This window comes from Panthera leo, chromosome D4 (genome assembly GCF_018350215.1).
Source record: "Panthera leo isolate Ple1 chromosome D4, P.leo_Ple1_pat1.1, whole genome shotgun sequence".
Taxonomy (NCBI): Eukaryota; Metazoa; Chordata; class Mammalia; order Carnivora; family Felidae; genus Panthera; species Panthera leo.
Genome location: NC_056691.1, coordinates 57,388,053 through 57,407,767, shown reverse-complemented (window position 1 = coordinate 57,407,767; position 19,715 = coordinate 57,388,053). Strand labels below are relative to the sequence as shown.

Sequence of the window (19,715 nt, the reverse complement as noted above, 5' to 3'; positions counted from 1 at the left end):
GCCCCTAACCCAGACTCTGACACCATGACATTTTTTGTTGTTTTATATTTGGCCAAAATATTCTGGTTTAGATACAGATATTTACAGAAGGTAGGGAAGAAGGGAACCAGGCCAGAGGGAGGCAGGTATATGTACAAGGCTGAGCTGCAAAGGGCAACAACTTCCTTACAAAGTAGGGTTTTTGTGCACGTTGGTTTCCATCTTACATGACAGTGTCCATTTCCGGTGTGTAGAGAGATGGTGACTGCTGCCCACCCAGGTACCGGCAGCAGGAGATTGTCTCACTTAGGAAGAAGTAGGGTTTACAGGAGCCCAGCAGGGCCTTTCCGCTCTCCTAGGAGCCAGTAAGTTCGCATCTTTCCTTTTCCCTGGAAGTGGGGGAGTGAAGATAATTCAGATTCTTCTATGTTATTCTTTTTATCTCTGTCTTTTCCCCATGATCCCCATAATTGTTTTCATCCTCCCTTTCCATGACCCCTCCCCCATGGCCTGCCATCACCTTCATCTCCACATCCCCCCGAAGCTCTAGCTGGAAGCATCCTAGCTCATCCAGGGCATCCTTGGTGGTAGAGGAGACATGGATCTTCAGGGCTGGGGTGGGATGGGGTGCCGGGATGGTGGAAAAATGAATCAAAGAAAAGACAATAGAAGAGTTGGCAGTACTGGAGAGAGCTTTACCAAACCACCACCCCTCAGGAGGCTCTCAGTCTTCCCAGGGCACATGCGCTAGAACCAAAATATGTCCAAGAATGGGGCGGTCAGGAACTGTGGTCTCTCAGACTGAGAGATTTGGAAGAACTCTTAAAAGAAGAAAAGGGCACCACAAATTGAGGCTGAGGCTGGGGTTGAGGGCTACTGTTTTACCTTGACCATTAGACTCCATTCGGGAGGCAGTGTTCACCGTGTCTCCAAAGAGACAATAGCGGGGCATCTTCAGGCCAACAACCCCAGCACAGACGGGCCCTGTGAAAAGAAACAGGTTGGGAGAGCCTGGGAAAAGCAGATACGAGGGACGGAGTGAGAGTCAGCCTTACCCGTGTGGACCCCTATGCGTAGCCTCAGCTGGTCATGGGGTCGGTGGCGGATGCGGAAGGAAGAAACTGCATCCAGTAGTGCTAGAGCCATACGAGCAATTTCCGGGGCATGACGTTGACCATTTCGGCCTGGGAGACCAGACACCACCATGTAGGCATCTCCAATCGTTTCTACCTGATTGAGATGGGGTTTAAAAGGTCACCTCTATGTGTATCAGTGGGAATGGGTAAGAGCAGAAAGAGACAAGCTGGACACCACTATGAGTCATCCCAGCAGCCTGGGAGGCCAGAGCATCGACTGGAAAATGAGTGCTGTGGTGCTGAGAATCAGGGGTGGGGCGCGGGCAGAGTTTCAGGGCGTCTTTAAATCCTCCCACAACCACCCCTGTACCTGGTGAACACTCAGTAACCATTTGCTGAGGGAATGGATACCCTGTCTGCAACAAGATGTGAACAAATAGGCTCTGCTGTCAGGAGGTGGGAAGCAAGGAAACAGGCCTAACCTGAAGAGCACAGAGGCTGGTGAGGTCAGGCAGGCCCAGTGAAATAGGCCTCAGACAGCCTGAACTGTCCAAGGTAAGAAAGCAGACACTTGGCTGTGTTAATTGTACTGAAGGTATCCAAAAGAATGTCCTGTTTTTAGGAACTAGACACTGAACTGTTTAGGGATAAAGGGGCACTATGCCTGCAACTTACTCTCAAATGGTTCAAAAAGTAATTAGGTCAATAGATACATTTTTAAAAAATAAAGCAAATGGGGGTAAAGTGTGCATAATTGGTCAATCTGAGTAAAGGGTTTATTGTCACAGTAATAACAGACGTGGTAGAATAAGTCCAAATAAAGGGACAGGAACACATATGTATTGTTGGTGTAATGTTAGACATTTCCACAATAAATCTATTATTCCCATCTTCTAGGTAAAATACCTGAGGCTCAAGGAGCTTTACAGTTACTTGCCCAAGGCCACACAGTCACAAAGTCAACACCTAAATCCTGATGATTTTTACTGCCAGGCACAGTAAATAAGGCCCACGCCGTGCCAACTCAATGACTTCAACAAAATTTTTTACAAGGTTCCTCAGCCCCATAAGTCATTCTGTACCTACATCCCATATGATTCGTCCATGTCTGGAGAGAATGGAGGGAAGAGAAAAGACGATAGACAATATTTATACCCCTAGGCAAAAAGTGGCAGATAGGCTCTAGATCCTGTGATGGTTCCGATTAGGGCAGCTTGAGGATTCACAAGAAATTAGACTAGGATGTACAATTAGAGTGCCAGAGCCTCATCTGTCTACAAAGGGTACCCAGTACTAGGGTGCTGGAGACCCAGGAGGGCAAACTGCCAATGGAGCAGGTAGGTATGTAGGGTTTGGGGAGACTGGGTTTTAAAGGGGTCTCGGTAGGAGGGTAGCCCTGGCTCTCACCTTGTAGACGTCAAAGTTGTCAATTATGGCATCAAAGCAGGTATACAGGTCATTAAGAAGTGTCACCACCTAACAGGGATGGGAAAGTAGAGCCCCTGAGACCTGTGCCTAACTTTCTAAGAATTCTTAACCCATAAGCTAGAACAAAATATGGGAACTCCAGAACAAAGGAATCTCCCCTATTATCAAGGATTCCTATGCCCCAGTGAAGTTCCCCAGATCCCTATCCCACCCCCTACTTCTCACCCTTGGCTCTCACCTGCATGGGGGTGCTCTCTGCTGACAAAGCTGTGAAGCCAACAATGTCACTGAAGTAGATGGTAACACTGTCAAAGGCCTCAGCCTGTACAGTCTCTCCCCGTTTTAACTGCTCTGCCACTGAACTAGGAAGCAAGGGTGCAGTATGAGCCAAACTGAGAGAAAAGAGGATGAGAGGGGGAGAGAAAAGGGGTATATGGTTGAGCAGAAGAGGAGTTATGAAAGCTAAGCCTGGTAGAAGACGAGGAAGGTGGCTGGGAAGACATTACAGACTAGCTCAAGTAAAGCATTTAAGTGGTGGGGGTTGGAAGGGGACCCCAGGGATGGGCACTAAGTGTCTCAAGTTGGGATTGTTCTACATACACTTGCCGGTGCAAAGGCATGGTAGAGCAGTGTCCTAAGAAGAAGGGATAGCAGAGAGAAGGCAGCAAAGCTCATTTGAAGAGAAAATGAAAACACACTGTGTAAAGCCAGAAAGGCTCACTGTGTCAAGATATAACAAAGCAGCATTCTAAGAGTTGGGAAGTGAGTTCTCAGGAGCTTGATCAGGCAGAACTCAACAGAGTAGAATATCAAAGGAAGGTTGGGGAAGGGTGACAAATTCTCACTGGGGTAGAATTTGGTAGAGCAGAGCCTCAGCCTTGCGTTTCTCCTCCAGATAGGCCTGTGTGCGCTCCTCCACCAGCTTCTCCAGGTTATTGGCATACTGCTCCATGCGCAACAGCAGGTTGTCCAGTATGCTCGTGCCGCCCTCCCTGGGGGGAGGCCAGAATATGGTACCTGCTCCCAGATTCTCAAGACTCCCAGGACTTCCTACCCAACCCACCTTCTTGGCCCCACCAGCCCCACACGCCTCATCCACCAAGACTGATGAGGCTTCTATCCCTGGGGAGCCCTTGCCCCCTAAGTGCCCTCTCACTTGTTAAAGCGGCGAATGAACCCCTTAATTTGTCCAAAGTCTGGCCGCTCAGCTGGTTCTTGGGCCCAACATCGCTCCATCAGCAAAACCAACTCTTCATTCAGTTGGGTCCGGTCAATGCTCGGCCGGAAATATGGCCGTTGACCATTTCGGACCTTCTGGACAATCTCTGAGGGTGATAAAGGGTTTGGATGAAGAACAGGGTCCCCCAGGTAGAGCAGTCTGTGGGTAGTAGATTGACTCTCACCTTTGGGGCTGAGGTCCAGGCCCTCCAAGTAGAAAGGACCACTGCGAAGTGCTATCTCCTGTAAGATGATCCCAAAGCTATAGACATCAGCCTTCTGCATGCCTGTGGTTGGCAACGGGTTCCCACCAAGCAGTTCTGGGGCAGTCCACAGCTTCTCTAAAAAGAAGGAACAGGCTGGCCAGGTCCTCAAAAAGAGCCCATAATACTCCCCATGTTCCTGTCATTCCATCTCCCTCTCCCACCCTCCCCAGGTGGAAATGATCAAGGCCAGAGGAGCTATATAAAAGTGAGTTGTGGGGGAAGGCCTCACTGGCATAGAGGGCGTGGCTGTCATCAGGTTCAGCAGTTGATCGGAAGCTGGCCAGGCCATAGTCTGTGATTTTGAGCACAAAACGACTATCCACCACACAGTTGGAGGACTTGAGACTCCCGTGGGATGCAATAATGCTGTTATGGAGAAAGGCCATGCCCTGCAGGATACAGATCAAGTCATGGGTTTGGATCATATATGGCTTAGGATACCCCCTCTCTATGAGATGGGCATTAGCTAGCTGTCTGAAGATCTTGGGACCATAAAAACCATAAGCTACTTTTGGAAGGCATCCTTTGCAGTTTCTACCCAAAGAAGCAGGCTGAATAGGACAGTTATCCCTTCCTGGTACCATAAACGGTATATTGGCACCTAGGCACCAGGGACAAGAAATGTTTAAGGGGAAGGACAAGGGGAGCTATCAGTTATTTACCCTAGAAAGAGCAGTCAGTCTTCTGAGTAGTGAACAGAACTAGGAGGGTGAACTCTAAGACTGATGTGACTGACACCCATGATGGCCTCAAATGTACGGCCACCACTAGGAAAACCTAGGAAGGCTAGAGACTCGGCTATCCAGAGTACCTAGATGTACCAAGACTAACCAGTTGTCAACTTTAACATATAACCATGTGTAGGCAGGCAAGTCAGGATGGAGGAAGAAAGTAAGGGCCAGAGAGAAAGTGGAGAAAATAGTAAATTAGTAAAACCCTGGAAAATGGACAAAAGTAGGAGACAGCTGCCAAGCCAACACAGAAACCAGACACTTCTGGCCCCATGGGGCCAGACAGGAGAAAACCTTTGCGTATGAGGGACCATTAGGCAGGTCCTAAGAAGGCAGAGTGATGCTTCCCAAAATGAAACCCTAGGAGCCCACCCACGTCAGTTCAGGTGGAACAGAAAAAGGATGCAGTGTTCTATATGCTAACCAAAACAACTGTGTCTAAATATTTAGCTCTGGACATAAACAATTCATAATTCCAGTCTCTGTGAACTCCTCCTTTTTATTCCTTTCGATATCAACAAAACCTTTGGGAGTCACCAAATTTGTGAATACAGAAAGGATTAATCAGGCTTCTGGCTTTGTTCTAAATCACTTTTCCATCAAATTATTGTTCTCTCAAAAGTCATATTTTTCTTATATTTAATGTCACAGCCAACACATCAACTTTACCTAATATTTTATCTCATTTAATGGCAAACTTTCACACACACACACACAAATTCTAAATAACCTCATGAGAATTAAACAGAAAAGCCAAAGCCAGCTTCAAGTGCAGTACAAGTGACCCACTGGGCTGACTCACTGGCTGCAGCACTTGCTCTAAACACCTGTCCAACTCATGCAAGATTCAAATTCATACCTCTCTATACCCACGGGTCTCTGGGTCACTTGAAAATAGCGAAAACCTAATATATGGGAAGATACTACAGGTTTAGTATAATTTTCCTTGGTTTCTCTTAGTTTTACTAGTAAACATTCTTTATAAGATTTCAGTTTTTCTGAACAAAAGAGCAGATATGCCAAATATTGGTCAGAGAATACATGATTCTATGTTTGATGACCTCATTCATTTTTTTCCTGCCAAGAAATCTTAATATAAGCTCGTGGAGGTTTAAAAACAAACAAACAAAAAAAGATGATGGCAAGAGATTAGAGATATTTAGGGCAGGAACACGAAACTTCTTTACAAGTACAGGACTCATTGTGGCCAATACATCTCCCCCAATTAAAAACTCCAGACCTTTTATTTACCCATTATTGCCCAACCAGAGATATAAGGGGAACTGGAGAAAATGGGACTTTTAGAGGACTAGGAAGGAGAAGCTGAAAGCAAAGATCAAGAAACAAAGGCATTTGAAAGCAGATGAACTCTTAAGGAAGAGTGGGGAAGACTCACCTTAACAAGGTCATTAATGAGCGAATAACGAAACATCCAGTCCAAGTTGATGCTGTCATTTTCCAGAATATCCTGGTAGTGACATGGAACAGATTATGTGACTATCCTAGTAGCACTAGCTATCACAGGCCTTTCTCCCCTGCCCCTAGAATCTCCACCTTTCCCTTACCTGTAAACTCCCACGAGGACAATACTCGGTGACAATGCAAATGTTGGGAGGGTCAATGCAGGCACCAATGAAGCGAGTGAGATGGTTGAACTGAACATCTCTCATCTAACAACAATAACAACAAAAGGTGAGGGGGCGGGGGAGAGAATTCAAAGAGATACAGAAATCTACCACTGCATGAGAGAGCCTTTCTCTTAATTGTACCTGCAACTTAAAATCACTTATAAATAAACCCCTTGACCTGCTAGCCAATTTTACTATTCCCCTCTCTTCTTCCCCCTTTCCTCTTCTCCATCCCTTTTTACCCTGAACCCTGAACCCACACACCATTACATACATGTTTGAGTTCAAACAGAACCTGCCGGGTCAGCTCAATGCGCTTCTTATTCACGTGTTTGATGGCAACAACATTTCCCTGATGGCAGGAGTGAAAGAGGAAAAGGGAAATTAGTTCCTGGGTGCTGGGAAATACTGGAGAACTGTGGACATCCAGGAGCTCAGCTGGACACAGGAAGGAAGGTTATGAGGGGCAGAGATTTGTGGGAAGAGGTGATAGATGGGGATGAGACAGGATGAAATGGTGGGGACCAGAACAAGCGGATGACTGTTCACCTTGAAGTGACCGGTGTTGGCAAAGATCTGGTATTTCCCATGGGCTGTCATGAGCGAGCCGTAACTGGATCCCCGCTGGGGCCAAGGGCAACATGGAGGCGGAAGGATGAAAGGAACATTAGATGATGGTGGCAGTGCAGGGGCTATCATTACAGGCCAATGTGCTGGGAAAGGTCCAGGGTACGAAAGGACAGGAACTCAGAGGGAAGCAGAGGGACAGCTGAGACAAGGGCTCACCAGCGACAGTGTGAGGCGACTGCCTGCACCTTTATGATATCGTTCTGAATTGCCAAATTGCAGTTCTTCCCAGCGAATGCGCCACAACATGCTAGCCAGCTCCTTCTCCAGCATCAGCTTTCTGTAAGGACTGCACATCTCAGTTGACTGGCAAGCCCAATCCTACCACCCCGTAAGCCAACAGTGGGGTTTCAGCGGCTTCCCCGAAGCTCCGGATGCTACAACTTTTATACCTGAGGCGGGACTCGCTGCAGGACTGAGACAGAAGGATGCATTCTCTACATAGGGGATACATGCCCTATGCTCACTTGAAAACACAGAGGCTGAAGGTAAAAGTTCTTTCTTAAAATGGTAGCATTCACGGAAAATTCACCTTTGCCCCTATAAAACCCCACTCAAAATCCCTAGTTAGGACACCCAGTCTAGAACCAAAAGTGGGAAAACAACACCTAGGCTAAAAGACAGCTTAACAAGAAAGGCTAGAGAGGAAGACGTTAGGCCTAAGAGGTAGCCATCAAACGAAAGATACCCACTAACCCCCAGAAAGCCTGGGCAGTGGGAGGGAGGGAGCAGGTCGGTGGGAAGGCCAGAACTCACCGGAAAATGAGGAAGCTGGAGACACCAAACATGATGAAGGTGATTCCTGTGCCCAGTGCCACAATCGCCAGAGTTGAAAGCGGAGCTGAAGGAGAGAGGGGACCCTGAGAAAGACTATGTGGAGCTGTGGACGGGGCGGGGGTGGTGCTCAGGGTGTGAGAAGCAGACAGATTTCTGGAGGGAAAGAAGTGAGGAAGGGGTATACAGTATACAAGTCAAGGAAAACAGAGCTAAGGGTGGGGAGTTAGGGAGGGGAGGTGAAAGAATGGGAGGGAGGGGAGGAAGAATTACTCCCAACCCCTGCACACACCCACTTTTATCACAGGATGGGTCGTCCAAGTCAAAGGCACAGGGGGGATTGTCCAAGGGGGGGGCCCCCTTCACCCAGGGGATAGGCCGTCCTGTCCACCAAATCTGCTTCTCGGCTCCTGAGTAGTGAGCTGCAGGCTGTGAGGAAGGAGAAAACTGGGCCCACAGGCCTGCTCCCACCTGCCTCTCTCCCAGACCCCAGCTATTTGGCTGCTTTTCTCCCCCAACTTCCCACCTACCCAGCATGCAGCTCCAGCAGAGAAAGTAAGTCCCTGCCTCTACTACCTTTGGTTCTGCCCCACTGAACCTCTGAAAGCTGGATATTCAGGGCCCACATTCTCCTCCCTGCTTCTTCCCCCATCACCTGGAAGTCCCCAGAATCCAGATCTCCCATGGCCCACAGGACAAAATCAGTCTCTCGGTCATTGTTCTTGTCCATAACAACCAGTCCAGTTACACCTAAGATAGAAAAGAGTAGCCCTTACTTTGAGATCTACTCTATGCCCCTCTCCTATGCCCTGATTCCTCTAATTCCTTAGAGTCCCTCCCTGCCCCTGTTCTTAATACACGCCCACCTCTACCACGTTCTCTGACCTCCCCACTAACTTCCTCCTGCCCCTCGTATCTTGTATTTTCTTCTGCCTACTCCACTCCCAGGCCTGAGAGCAGCCCTCTGGTCTCCTCCTGGCCTCCTTCATTACCGTGGTATCTTCGGCCCTGCATCTTCTCCACTATTCGAAGTCCATCTTCCCGGGTGCCTCCTTCCTGTATTGTCTCGTTCAGGACTTCAGCATATAGCAGGATCCCATCATAGAAGCAGCCAGCAATGAGGTTCATCTAGGGGTGGTAACTTCAGCAGTGCTCTCCAAATGAACTGCCAGGCCCCTACCCAGCCCCCTTTCCATCTCTGGGGTCTCCCTCTACCTCTTCTCTCTTCTGGTTTGCTTCCTTCCTTCCTCTCATTCCTAAAGTGCCAGCCCTACCTCACTTGACAAAAGGGCAGAAAGAAAAATCCTGTATAAAAGCAGACAGTTCCCATGTATGGCTGGCTCCACGGCCAAGGCTTAATGCTGAGTTAGGGAGAAGAGCCTTTCCTCAAAGCCTGGCCTGACTCTCAGGAAAGAGAGATCTACTTACCAGGGAGGGGGCTAGCTCCACACCAAAATCTTCCCGGGCTCTTATCAGCAGACGATTCTGGAATTCCTGATACTCAGGATTTGGGGGTTCTCGGTATGTGATCACCAATACTGTCTGTACCAACAGCACATGGGGGAGAATGAAAAGGATTCAAGATAGGCATTGGGGAAGAGAGGAAGCAGGATAGGGAAACTTGGTGAAATACACATGATATGAAATATACACGGGTGAGTCTGAAGGCTGAGAGGATACTAAACTCTGTGTTGTGTGTGCCCCTGTGTGTGTGATATATGTATGGAATATGTTCAATACATCTGGGAAGAGGTGAGTGGCACTCCTCCATGAAAGGTGCATGGTTCTGGGAAGGTGGAGACTAGGAAATAGATGAAATCAACTCCATCCCCAAGCCTCTCCACCAGCCAAGCCTCCCTGCCAGGCTGCCACAGCACTCACAGCTGCTCGCTCTGTCCCTTCCTATTCACTATCAAGGACAACACTGATAAAACAGCTCCTCTCTGAGGTCTTAATCACTGTTAATGTTATCAGTTAAATGTTTATATTTTCAAAAAAGAAGTGTTTATATTTTCATTTGGGCCACTTGGAACGGTGCCTCCATCTAGTAAATAAAAGAGATTTCAGGTTCTATGACAACTGGGGGAAATACTTGGAGACAATGATTCCATCTGTGAAAAGTTGTGGACCCATTCATTTAACGTGTGGAACACCTACCATCAGCAACACTGTCCTGCATAGTGGCATGGTCCTATATGTCACTAAGTAATAGACATGTGTCACAGAGAAAACATGTAGTCATATGCCCACACACATTTCACAGATGAGCAAACGACATATGTGATCTCAGCCACACCCACATCTCACTGGCCTTAAGTCAGCACATCTCTGTCTCTCACTGGGGTGCCCATGTGACTCCCACCGACCTTACACATTCTCCCTTCCTTAGCTGATGGACACACTGGCCTCTGCCTACACCTCAGGCCTACCCAATCACTGAGACTAGCCTTTGTCTCAGATAGGAAATTGGCATCGCAACCTCAGGGAAAGACTTCAGATCAATGTATTTTATGAAGTGTGACTTTGTGAACATAACATCTACGGACTTCTACCAGTTCTGTTAATTCCTGTCATTGAAAGTACATGTGGACATAGAGATACTAGATAAATCACATATGATTTATTATATATAAATTCATTCTAGGTAGGAAATAATAAATTCAGTTTCTAATATGTATTCATTACATTAGACTAGACTTTGCTTCATAATGTAATTATTCTTACTGGGGCATTTGGATCCTTGATCACATACTTGTAATACTCTCCCACCCTCGGGCAAAATTTAAAAGAAGGGGGCTGAGGTGGAGTTGGGAGGGTTTGTTCAGTAACACCTGTTTCAAGAATAAAAGAAAAATAGAAGGGTAGGATATTGTTGACAAACGATGTAAAAAAAAATCAGGGAAAGAGCCCCAAAAGATCATGCTTAACACAAATTATATTTCAATACAAAGGCTGATAACAGGTTTTTAACACTTTTTAAACACATCATAATTCTCTAGGTTTATGTTTGCTAGACTAGCAGTTCTCAAACTTTTTGATCTCATGACCTCTTTATACCACTAAAAATTACTGAGGACCACAAAGAGCTTTTGATTGTTTGGATTACATCTATCAATATTTATGTTTTAGAAATTAAAACTGACAAACTTTTTTTTTTTTTTTTTTTTTACTTTTTTGGGACAGAGAGAGACAGAGCATGAACGGGGGAGGGGCAGAGAGAGAGGGAGACACAGAATCGGAAACAGGCTCCAGGCTCCGAGCCATCAGCCCAGAGCCTGACGCGGGGCTCGAACTCACGGACCGCGAGATCGTGACCTGGCTGAAGTCGGACGCTTAACCGACTGCGCCACCCAGGCGCCCCAAAACTGACAAACTTTTAAAACACAAGAATATTCAACTACCCCTTCTACAGCTGCCAGAGTGATAACAGCAGCACGTGTCATGTAGCCTCTGGAAAACTCCACTGTGCAATCGTGGAGGAATAAGAGTGAGGACGCAAATAAACATCTTAGTATTATTTCTTAAATAGTTTTGACCTCATGGTCCTTCTAAGAGGATTTCAGTGACCCCCAGGGTTCCAAGACCACATTTTGAAAACTGCTATGCTAGACTGTTTTGCTGTGGTTACTAGCTACTAAAAAAAAGAGCAAGAAAGAAGAAGAATGTCCAAAGAATTTCTATGCTTGCTCAGGGGCTAGAGAGAAGCAGGTGAAGGGAGGTAGATAATGGTGTCCCTTTTTTCAGCGGACTCCAGGTGAGAAAAAAAAAAAACAAGCAAAGGCTGCCAAAAACAGGTTTAGCTGTGAGTGAAGCCAGATGTACACCTAGGCACTGGCGGTGTGCCTTGAGGCCTACGTTTGAGGCCCCCTCGGCCACATCAGGAGGCGCTGTCAGCAGTGGCTTAAACAGACAAAAAATTGTCTCCAGAAGAGATTCTGCCTTATGCGGCCCTCGGTCTAGCCCTGACTTCCATTCTAGCTGCTGGTGTCTCCTCTAATGCAATCTCATGCTGGTCACCTAGGTTGCGACTTCTGCCTAGGTTTGACCCTGTAGTCCTCAAAGGCACAGCCTGGGACCATAGAGCCTGGTCATTTGCTTATTTAGCTCCATTGTGTCTACGTATTCTCTGTCCTGGCTGATCATCTTGGTTTATAGTACCTGGCGGCTCTACTCCTCTGCAGACGAATTCTTAGTCGTGTCCCCGCTTCTCCCCAACACACCCGGTAATTCACTTCAACAAGTATGTGCTAGGCATATGGAATACAAAGATGAGCATGATCCTTGCCCGCCAGTAGCTATAGCTCAATGGGCGAGAAAAATCATATCAATATACTCAATTTCTGAGCCTCTCCCCCAGTAGACCAGTTATCTCTGGTTAAGGGCTCTCTGCTCTTTCATCCTTGACTGGAGCTGACTGCCCACTTCCCTTACCCCTTGCCCTGCTTCAGCACTGGAACAACATGAGTAGTTTTTCTAGAAAACACTTCATTACTCCCTTACCCTCATCCCACCCCAAAGCCTTGATTTCCCCCTCAGCATATTCTTGACTGCCTATTTCCCCTTCTTTTGAGTCATAGCAAAATCCCTCTTTGTTTTTCTGAATAATGCCTGCAGTAAGTGGGAGAACTGAGAATTAATTTATCTGTTAGCTGACTAGATCTCATTTCCCCCCAAGCTAAGTGCTGGGGCCCGTTGACTGGTAGGAATTCTCAGACAAGAAAGAGATATTCCTTCCACAAAAAAGAATACAGCCCATAAAGCTATGGAGTCCTCCCATCCAGGAGAGCCACAGAGATCTACCTTGACCACACTAGCTAGAGTACAATTCCCTTGCCATTCCCTTTTCATGAGAAGCGCTTTTTCTTCCCCCTGGTTTTATTTTTTACGGGGTTTTTAGTAACACTCACCGCAAGTTGTCCTATGTTTGTATTTATTTGCTCATTTAATGTCTGTCTCTCCTACTAAATGTAAGCTCCAGGCAGGAGCTACATCTGTTATGTTCTCCACTGCATACCAGTACCTAGCACAGTGATTGGGACATAATAGGTGCTCAACAGACACTAATAGAATGAGCCAATATTCAAATGACTCAAACATTGACTGATAATGTGGTTAAGCTCTATAGGAGATGGAGTTAAGCACAAGAATAGGAAATTCAGTTCAACCTGGGGATTCAAGGATTGTTTCCTCAAAGGAAAAATAACTGATCTGAGCCTTAAAGAATACACACACATTATCCAGACAAAGGTGAGAAGGTTGTTTTAGGCAAAAGTGACAGCATAAACAAAACCTGTCCTGCCACTGCCCAGGTTCAAGTGTGACAGTCACAGACTCATACCAGACATGTCATTCACAGATACCACTAAATATACAATTACAGTCACACAAAATTTTACTCATTAGAGAAGATGACCACCCAAGTCCAGCCCTTGTAAAGATCTACTGAATTTTAGACTCAGAGAATCCCAGGGTTGAAAAGACTTTAAAGTTACCCTATATGCCACTTAAAATCCTTTTTTCAGAAAAAGGAGAGATAGTGAAAAAATTGGTGGAAGAGTCAGGGAACAATTCATGGGTGTGATTTGCAGGGGCAGAGATTTGGCATGAGGGAAGAAAGAACATTCCAGAAAAATAGAGCAAAGAGCACAACGGCAAGGGGGCAGGGAGGCCCAGGGGTTGGGGAACTGAGAGAGGTCTGGTTGGCTGGAGTACTGGGCATGAGGGGCACTAGGAGGCAAGACTGAAAACCTGGGCTGAACACAGACTGTAGAAGGTCTGAAATGTCATGATAAGGAGTCAGGACTTTATTCTGTAGGAATTTAGTCATTGAAAGTTTTGAGCAGAGGAGTGAAATGAACAGTCATGTCAATTTCCCCTGCAAGTTGTTTCCTAAATTCATTTCTTTCCATTCCTACTACTGCCACTGTCCTTGAAGCCTATATCACCTCACTCCATTTGACCCGAATACAGGTGATCTCACTGCCTCTAACCTCCTCCTCTTCTTATCCAACCTGAATTCTGTCTTTATATTTCTCTTCACAAAAAAATATCAAGGACCCCACATCCAAGTCCAAGCGCCTTAATTTTAGCTTCAGAGCTCTCCTTAATCTGATTATATCTTTGCAACATTATTTCCTACATCTGCTTCAAGCCAACCCTTCTTTCTTGTCAGGTCAGTATCTTCTTGGTTTCCCAAACATGTCCATTTCTATCTTTTATCTCTTTGCTCAGACTGCCTAGATCCTCTCTCCTGCTGAGACTAGGACTGTGGCGTCTATCTTTCAAGTCACAAAAGATTCTCATCTTTATAAAAAAGCTTTCCTAAACCCAGCTCACATTGACTCTCCCTCATCCGAACCCCAAGTTCTTAGTGTCTGTTCCAGGACACATAATCATATTCTTTCTCGTATTTGTATCTAACTGTACTTCAATCATACCTCGCCTATTCAGAAAGGATGGAAGTCCTCCCAGGGCCCAGGACCAGGTCTTTTCCTGAACTTTTCTCCCTCACAGTAAAGTCTACTAGTGGGACTTAAGAGAATGTTCCAGGATCTTGGGAGGTAGCCTTAGTAATGAGAAAAGAGTCACAAAAGTGGGGAAGTAAGGAAGAATGATAGGAGACTCAAAAAGCCTCTGTTAATTTCACTCTTGTAGCTCATAATTCCTGTCCTGTTTCTGGGGTTTCTGTGGGTCTTATGACAGAGAATCTCCAAAGAAGTTTCCTTTCCCCCTCCTCCACGTTTGGCGCAAATGATACCTGAAAGGCCTCTCTGAGGGCCTGGGCCTGTTCCCGGGTGCGATTGTCCTGCCAGGGCCGGCCTGTGGAGCGTGTGGGGCCTGCACGAAGACTCTCCCCAAAGACGTCCAGGTAAAAGAAGACATAATCCCCATTGGTCAGGTTCTCCCTCTGGGCCTGGAGCAGGATCTCATGCAGCATCTCCAGAGGGCCACAGATATACACAACTGGGAACAAGTATAAAACAGAGGAGCATTCTGAGAAAGTCCCCAGTCCCCAGGCAGCCCCCTCTCTGAACCATCTGCATTTCCATCTTCAGCAAGGAAGAAAGTGCCCTAACCTATCAACCACCCAACATATGCTCCCCATCCCTCCCCCTTGGAGTCTATGTCATAAGTGCCTTGGGGCTTTATGGACCATCTGGCAGAGGTCAGAGTCTGACTCCAGACCCCAGAGGAAGGGAGCTATCAGCCTTTAAGCCCCTCCTCTTCCCAGAGCTCTGACTGCTGCGCCCCACCCAGCCCTCCTCACTGCCCCATTCGGCCCTGCCTCTCCCTAGGCTCAAAGGCACTGACTGCTCAGAATTACTGTCAGTGGCAGTTTTACTCTGTCTTTCCCCAACAAATGCGCTGAATCCAAAAGCCCATTTATGGAGTCCTTACTATTTTTCTGCCCTGTCTTGGTGCCCCGTCTGAGAAGTCTCTGCTCACAGATGACACTCATTCTGGAGTGGCCATCAACCACATCCAGTACTCTAAGGCACTCGTATTGCTCCCGAAAGTCAGTTTCCCCCCAATCCCACCTTCTTCTCTGACACAGGCTCCACCTCTCATGCTACCTTATTCCTTGTTTACATCTGCCTATGCTGTCCACAAGCTCCCCTAATACAATGGCTTAGCCTTCTCACAGGTGCTCTCTCCACATGTGCTTCTTGACCCCAACCACCACATACATCTCAGTGCCCACCTCCATCCACAGTTTCCCAGTGCTGAGCTGCAGGGATACAGCGACCCTCCTCCCCTGACCCTAAGATAGCCTGGGCCACACTCACTGCGCCCGTTGGCCCGGATGAAGTGGGTGGCCTGCTCAGGGCCCCCTGGCTCACGGGCATACACCTGGTGCTGCACACTGAGGTTGCTGCCCTGCAGGGCCTCAAAGACGCCCTCGATGGTGAAGTAGTGAGGCCGGTCATCTGTGCGAGCATCCAGATACAGCAAGGCAGCACGGGCAGTCCAATTGAAGTGCCCGTGTAATGTCACTACAAACTCACCCAGCTTGGGAGCAGAGGGGCCAGTGCGCACCAGAGTACGATAATGCTCATTCTTAGCTGCAAAACCAGAGGCCACAGCACCCGCAGTCAGCAGGGGAAGGCGCCAATGTGAGGCAAAGCGGGCCACAGAGGCAGCGGGGTACACGCAACCGGGACCCAACAGAAGATCGGGGTCGTGGTACAGCTTGAGGTCCACAGCGCGCAGCGGTGCCAGGTACTCAGAGCAGGCGCCATCTAGTTCCGAGCTGACAAACCTCAGGTCCACAGGCAGTGCCCGGCCCAGCGCCTCCACAGCTAGTGCCACAGCAGGACCCACCCGTGGCCAGGCCCAGGCATAGCTCAGGTTGTGTTCTGGCAGCACCACCGCCAGAGTCAGGTTCCGCGCCCCCGGAGGACGCACCCCACCTGCCAGGGCTGCCACCAACAGCAGGAGTGATGGCAGTGCCATAGGGAGAAAGCAGCGGCCCCACCACCCCCAGAACCTGGTGCCACTCTGGCCTACGGAGGAGGCACAAGCACCACCCAGCCTGGAACCTGGGGAAGATGGCCAGGGAGAGAAGTGAGGAGAAGCTAGGCAGGCTGCGACACAGAAAGTGGTGGGGACGGGTGAAGAGAGATGGGAAGAAGCCCCGGGGGTTGGGTAAGGAGTGGGTCCACCGGTCTGGGGCAAGGACTGAGGGCTGAGTAGGGTGGCAGGAGAAGGTAGGGACCAAGGGGGCCTGTGACTGGGATGGGGACAGTGAGAGGCGAAGGAGCCTGATGAATCTTGAGCTTTAGCTGGGAAGGAAAAGGGGATCCGAGACTGGGATGGGGTGGGGGCGGGGGGGAGGCTGGTACAAAGGAAAGGCCTGAGGGGACCTCACAGCTGAAGGGGCTAGGAGGGCTGAGAGCTGCGAAAAGGAGGACCAAGGGGGTAAGGTGGGAGGGGGCCCGCGCCGCGGAAGGACCGGGACCATGGGCGGGCGGGGAGCGAAGCGAGGCCTGGGCTGGAGCAGAGGGAAAGGCAGGGGTAAATCTCCCAGTGAAGGCTTCTCCTGAAGCTCCTGCTTGGACTAACGGGCCCAGGGCGCTGGTCCCATCCGGAGCTGCGGCGGCCCCGCCCGTGTCCCAGCTCCTCTCTGCTCCGCTCCTCCTGGGCCCGGGCGGCCGGCGCTGCCGGGCGCTTCCTCCCGCCCCCCGCCTGGGCCCCCGGGCGCGCCGCTTGTCCAGGTCAGGTCGCCGCGGCCCGGCCCGTCTCCGCTCGCTGCGCCGGCGGCGGCGGCCGAGTGTGACTCCCCGGGCAGGCCGCCCGCCCCCGCCCCCGCCCCGCGCCTTCCCCGCCCCCTCCCCCGCGGCCCCTCCTCCTCCCCCTCAGGCCCCACCCTCTGGCGCCTGCTGTCTCCCCCCACCCCCTACCCTGGCGCCCAGGGACATCCCAGGTCTCAAACCCACCCAGTGACAACTCGGGGGCTCCGCGCCAGGGGCTCTCAGGCCGGTGAGGTTCCTGGTCGTCCTCTCACTTTACGGGCCCAGCCCTGTCTCCCCCAAGCCCCTGACCCACCCCGCCACTGTCTCTCCATCTTGCACATTGCCAGGAGCCCAGAACTTCTCCTCTCCCCGCTTGGTATCCCGCTGTTCTTAGGGTCCCCTCTCTTAACTCCCCTGAGTCCCTCCAACACTCCAGTCTCCGGGAAGCAGTCAGGAATCCCCAAATATTTGGTATCCTCACTAGTCCTCCACCTAGTAAACCATAGCACCCTTCCCATTGCCAGGAACCTCTCACTCCTTCACCAGGAAGAGGTGCCTGCCACCTGGAAGACTGGCCCCTCCAGGACCAAGGGGCTCCAATGCCTGGTTTTTCCTGAGTCCTTACAAAGTCCATGGGTCTCCTTCTTCCTTAGAACTCAGCCCCCCACCCTCCCTCTTCCTTCCCCATGCTCCCTTCTGTGCCCTCCCATGTCTTCAGAGGCCCACCATAGCCCACTGGGCCTCTACCACACCATCTGCTCCAGGGACCCAGCCCAGGAACAGCCTCTTCTCTTCTGTCTCCCTGCACAGCCCAGGATTGCACCTGATAACAGCTCATGGACTGACTGAGCAGAACATTCCCCCAGCAATGCAAGCCCATTGTATCCCCCTTGGGTTCCACCCTGCTCCTAAGCCTCCAGCCTAGAAAGCTATCCCCAGATACTCTGTATCTGGCGTGCCAATCTGATCCTGAGAATAGTTTAAGAGGGATGATACCATGGTTGCTGGGAGGGGACTGCTATGGGACCCTGGGGAGTTTCTCTCAAACTATCATAAAGGAGATACATATAAACCCATTCTCCTTCAGAGAGCCACAGTTTCTCTCCCCCTTCAAGCCTCTTCTCCAGAAATCACCGTGCCTAGAAGCTGAGCGCTCCTAGAGTAGAGGGAGGGGTGTAGGTGTGCAGGGAGAGAGGAGGGGCCTACTTTCTCTGCGATGAAGGCGACACCTAGTGGTTTCGGGGGGAAATGAAGGACAATGCCATTTTATTCTTAGGTATGATATTTCTTTATTGAACACTGGCTGACTTGCACAGCTGTAAGGGTGAATACAAGAAAAGGTGAATAATACAGCCCTTACCTTTGAGGAGCATGTAGCTGGAATCCATGTCAAAGGCAAGACCCCGACAACATCTTTTGCCCCAAGTCCAGTAGAAATAGCAGCCTTAGGACTTCTTCAACACAGAGGGATGGTAATTTCAATTCCAGCTCCCAACGGCTAGTAAAAAGGGATTTTGTCCTATCTGAGCAAGAAAGCAAAGGATAAAAAAGTCAAAAGGGGATAACCTGAAAAGACATGGTTCTAACTTCAGACCATGTCAACCAAATAATATGTTGTAAGCAACTACACACAGCTTAATAAGGGAAACAAATCCAAAATGACACAATATCTGCCAGAATCTGTGAATTTCAGGGACATGAGGAATCTTACAAATATATTGTTCAATTCCCTCATTTAAAGATAACTGGGAACTGGCGTCCAAGGCCAGCTCAGTCAGTAGAGCATAGGACTCTTGATCTAGGTGTTCTGAGTTCAAGCCCCATGTTGGCTATACAGCCTACTAAAAAATAATAATAATAACAACAACAGAAAACTAAGTCCCAGAGAGGGAGACCACTCCCCCCCCCCAACCCTAAATGGCTTTTTACTAGTAGAGACTGGAATCCAAGTAAGGCACTGTACAGATATTCTCAAAGATGGGGCTCTGTACAAATACCCTGCTAACTCATGAACTTACCACATGAAGCTGTGCTTATAGGGTAATGGCCACCAAAGACCCAGACAGTTCTCTCTGGAACACCTACAGACCCCAGTAATGACCAACACCACTGTTGCCCAGACTCCCAGACAAGTTCAAGTACATGATATGTCATTATTCTGAATATTAATGACAACTGTAAGTTATGTTAGGGGTTAAACTTTCAATCATCTTGCCCTTTCCTTCCTCCTTCCAACTGGCCACTAATACTAGAAAGTGGGAAAGGGCAGGAAAATAAAAGTTAATTACTTAATGTAGTTTCGTATTAACATCCAGTAAAAGGTTTTTGTTTGTTTTTTCTTTTTGAGGGTAGGCTGAAAGTACTATGTAAATGAGAACTTTGGTTATCTATATATTCCCATTATCCAAGCAATCACTGCTCTCATTGATGTGGACAATAAGATTTGGGCTGTATTTGGTGACCCCACTGTAATTCATACAAAACCTGAGAAATCTAAAGACCCTCCTGGCCTGAGCAGCATGCAGTAGGGTCCATCTTTCTCTCTGTAGGGTTGGTATGGCCTCCTACTACTTCACAGACACCACTTATCATTTCTTCTAGGATAGGGCCAGCCCAAACACCTCATTTCTGACCCAGAACTAAACTGTTGAGCATCAAATCAGCTAGCTGCTATAAGCCGCTGTGGTTCCCAAGCTGCCCTGTTCCTTAGTGGAAAGAAGTCCTACCTCCAATCACACTCAGGCCAAAGGAGGCT

General features: G+C 48.7%; 1 protein-coding gene across 4 annotated transcripts; it reads right to left on the bottom strand.

Annotated features, from left to right (window-relative positions):
• Window positions 1-15: 15 nt before the first annotated feature.
• NPR2 (natriuretic peptide receptor 2) lies at window positions 16-16,884 on the bottom strand. Of its 4 annotated transcripts, none has more exons than XM_042913398.1 (22): window positions 15,515-16,884; window positions 14,485-14,690; window positions 9,156-9,269; window positions 8,720-8,855; window positions 8,383-8,477; window positions 8,024-8,156; window positions 7,710-7,794; window positions 7,113-7,242; window positions 6,876-6,950; window positions 6,601-6,678; window positions 6,264-6,368; window positions 6,095-6,166; window positions 4,197-4,356; window positions 3,887-4,042; window positions 3,640-3,808; window positions 3,329-3,475; window positions 2,722-2,845; window positions 2,463-2,531; window positions 1,035-1,209; window positions 865-963; window positions 500-591; window positions 16-368 (listed from the first exon to the last, which is right to left on the bottom strand). In XM_042913398.1, exons 1-22 carry the CDS (start codon window positions 16,179-16,181, stop codon window positions 303-305), a joined length of 3,153 nt encoding a protein of 1,050 aa, XP_042769332.1. In that variant the 5' UTR covers window positions 16,182-16,884; the 3' UTR covers window positions 16-302. The 4 variants fall into 4 exon arrangements, with proteins under 4 accessions (XP_042769332.1, XP_042769333.1, XP_042769334.1 ...); XM_042913399.1 differs by having other exon boundaries at window positions 7,113-7,233; XM_042913400.1 differs by lacking the exon at window positions 6,876-6,950.
• Between the last annotated feature and the right edge of the window lie 2,831 nt (window positions 16,885-19,715).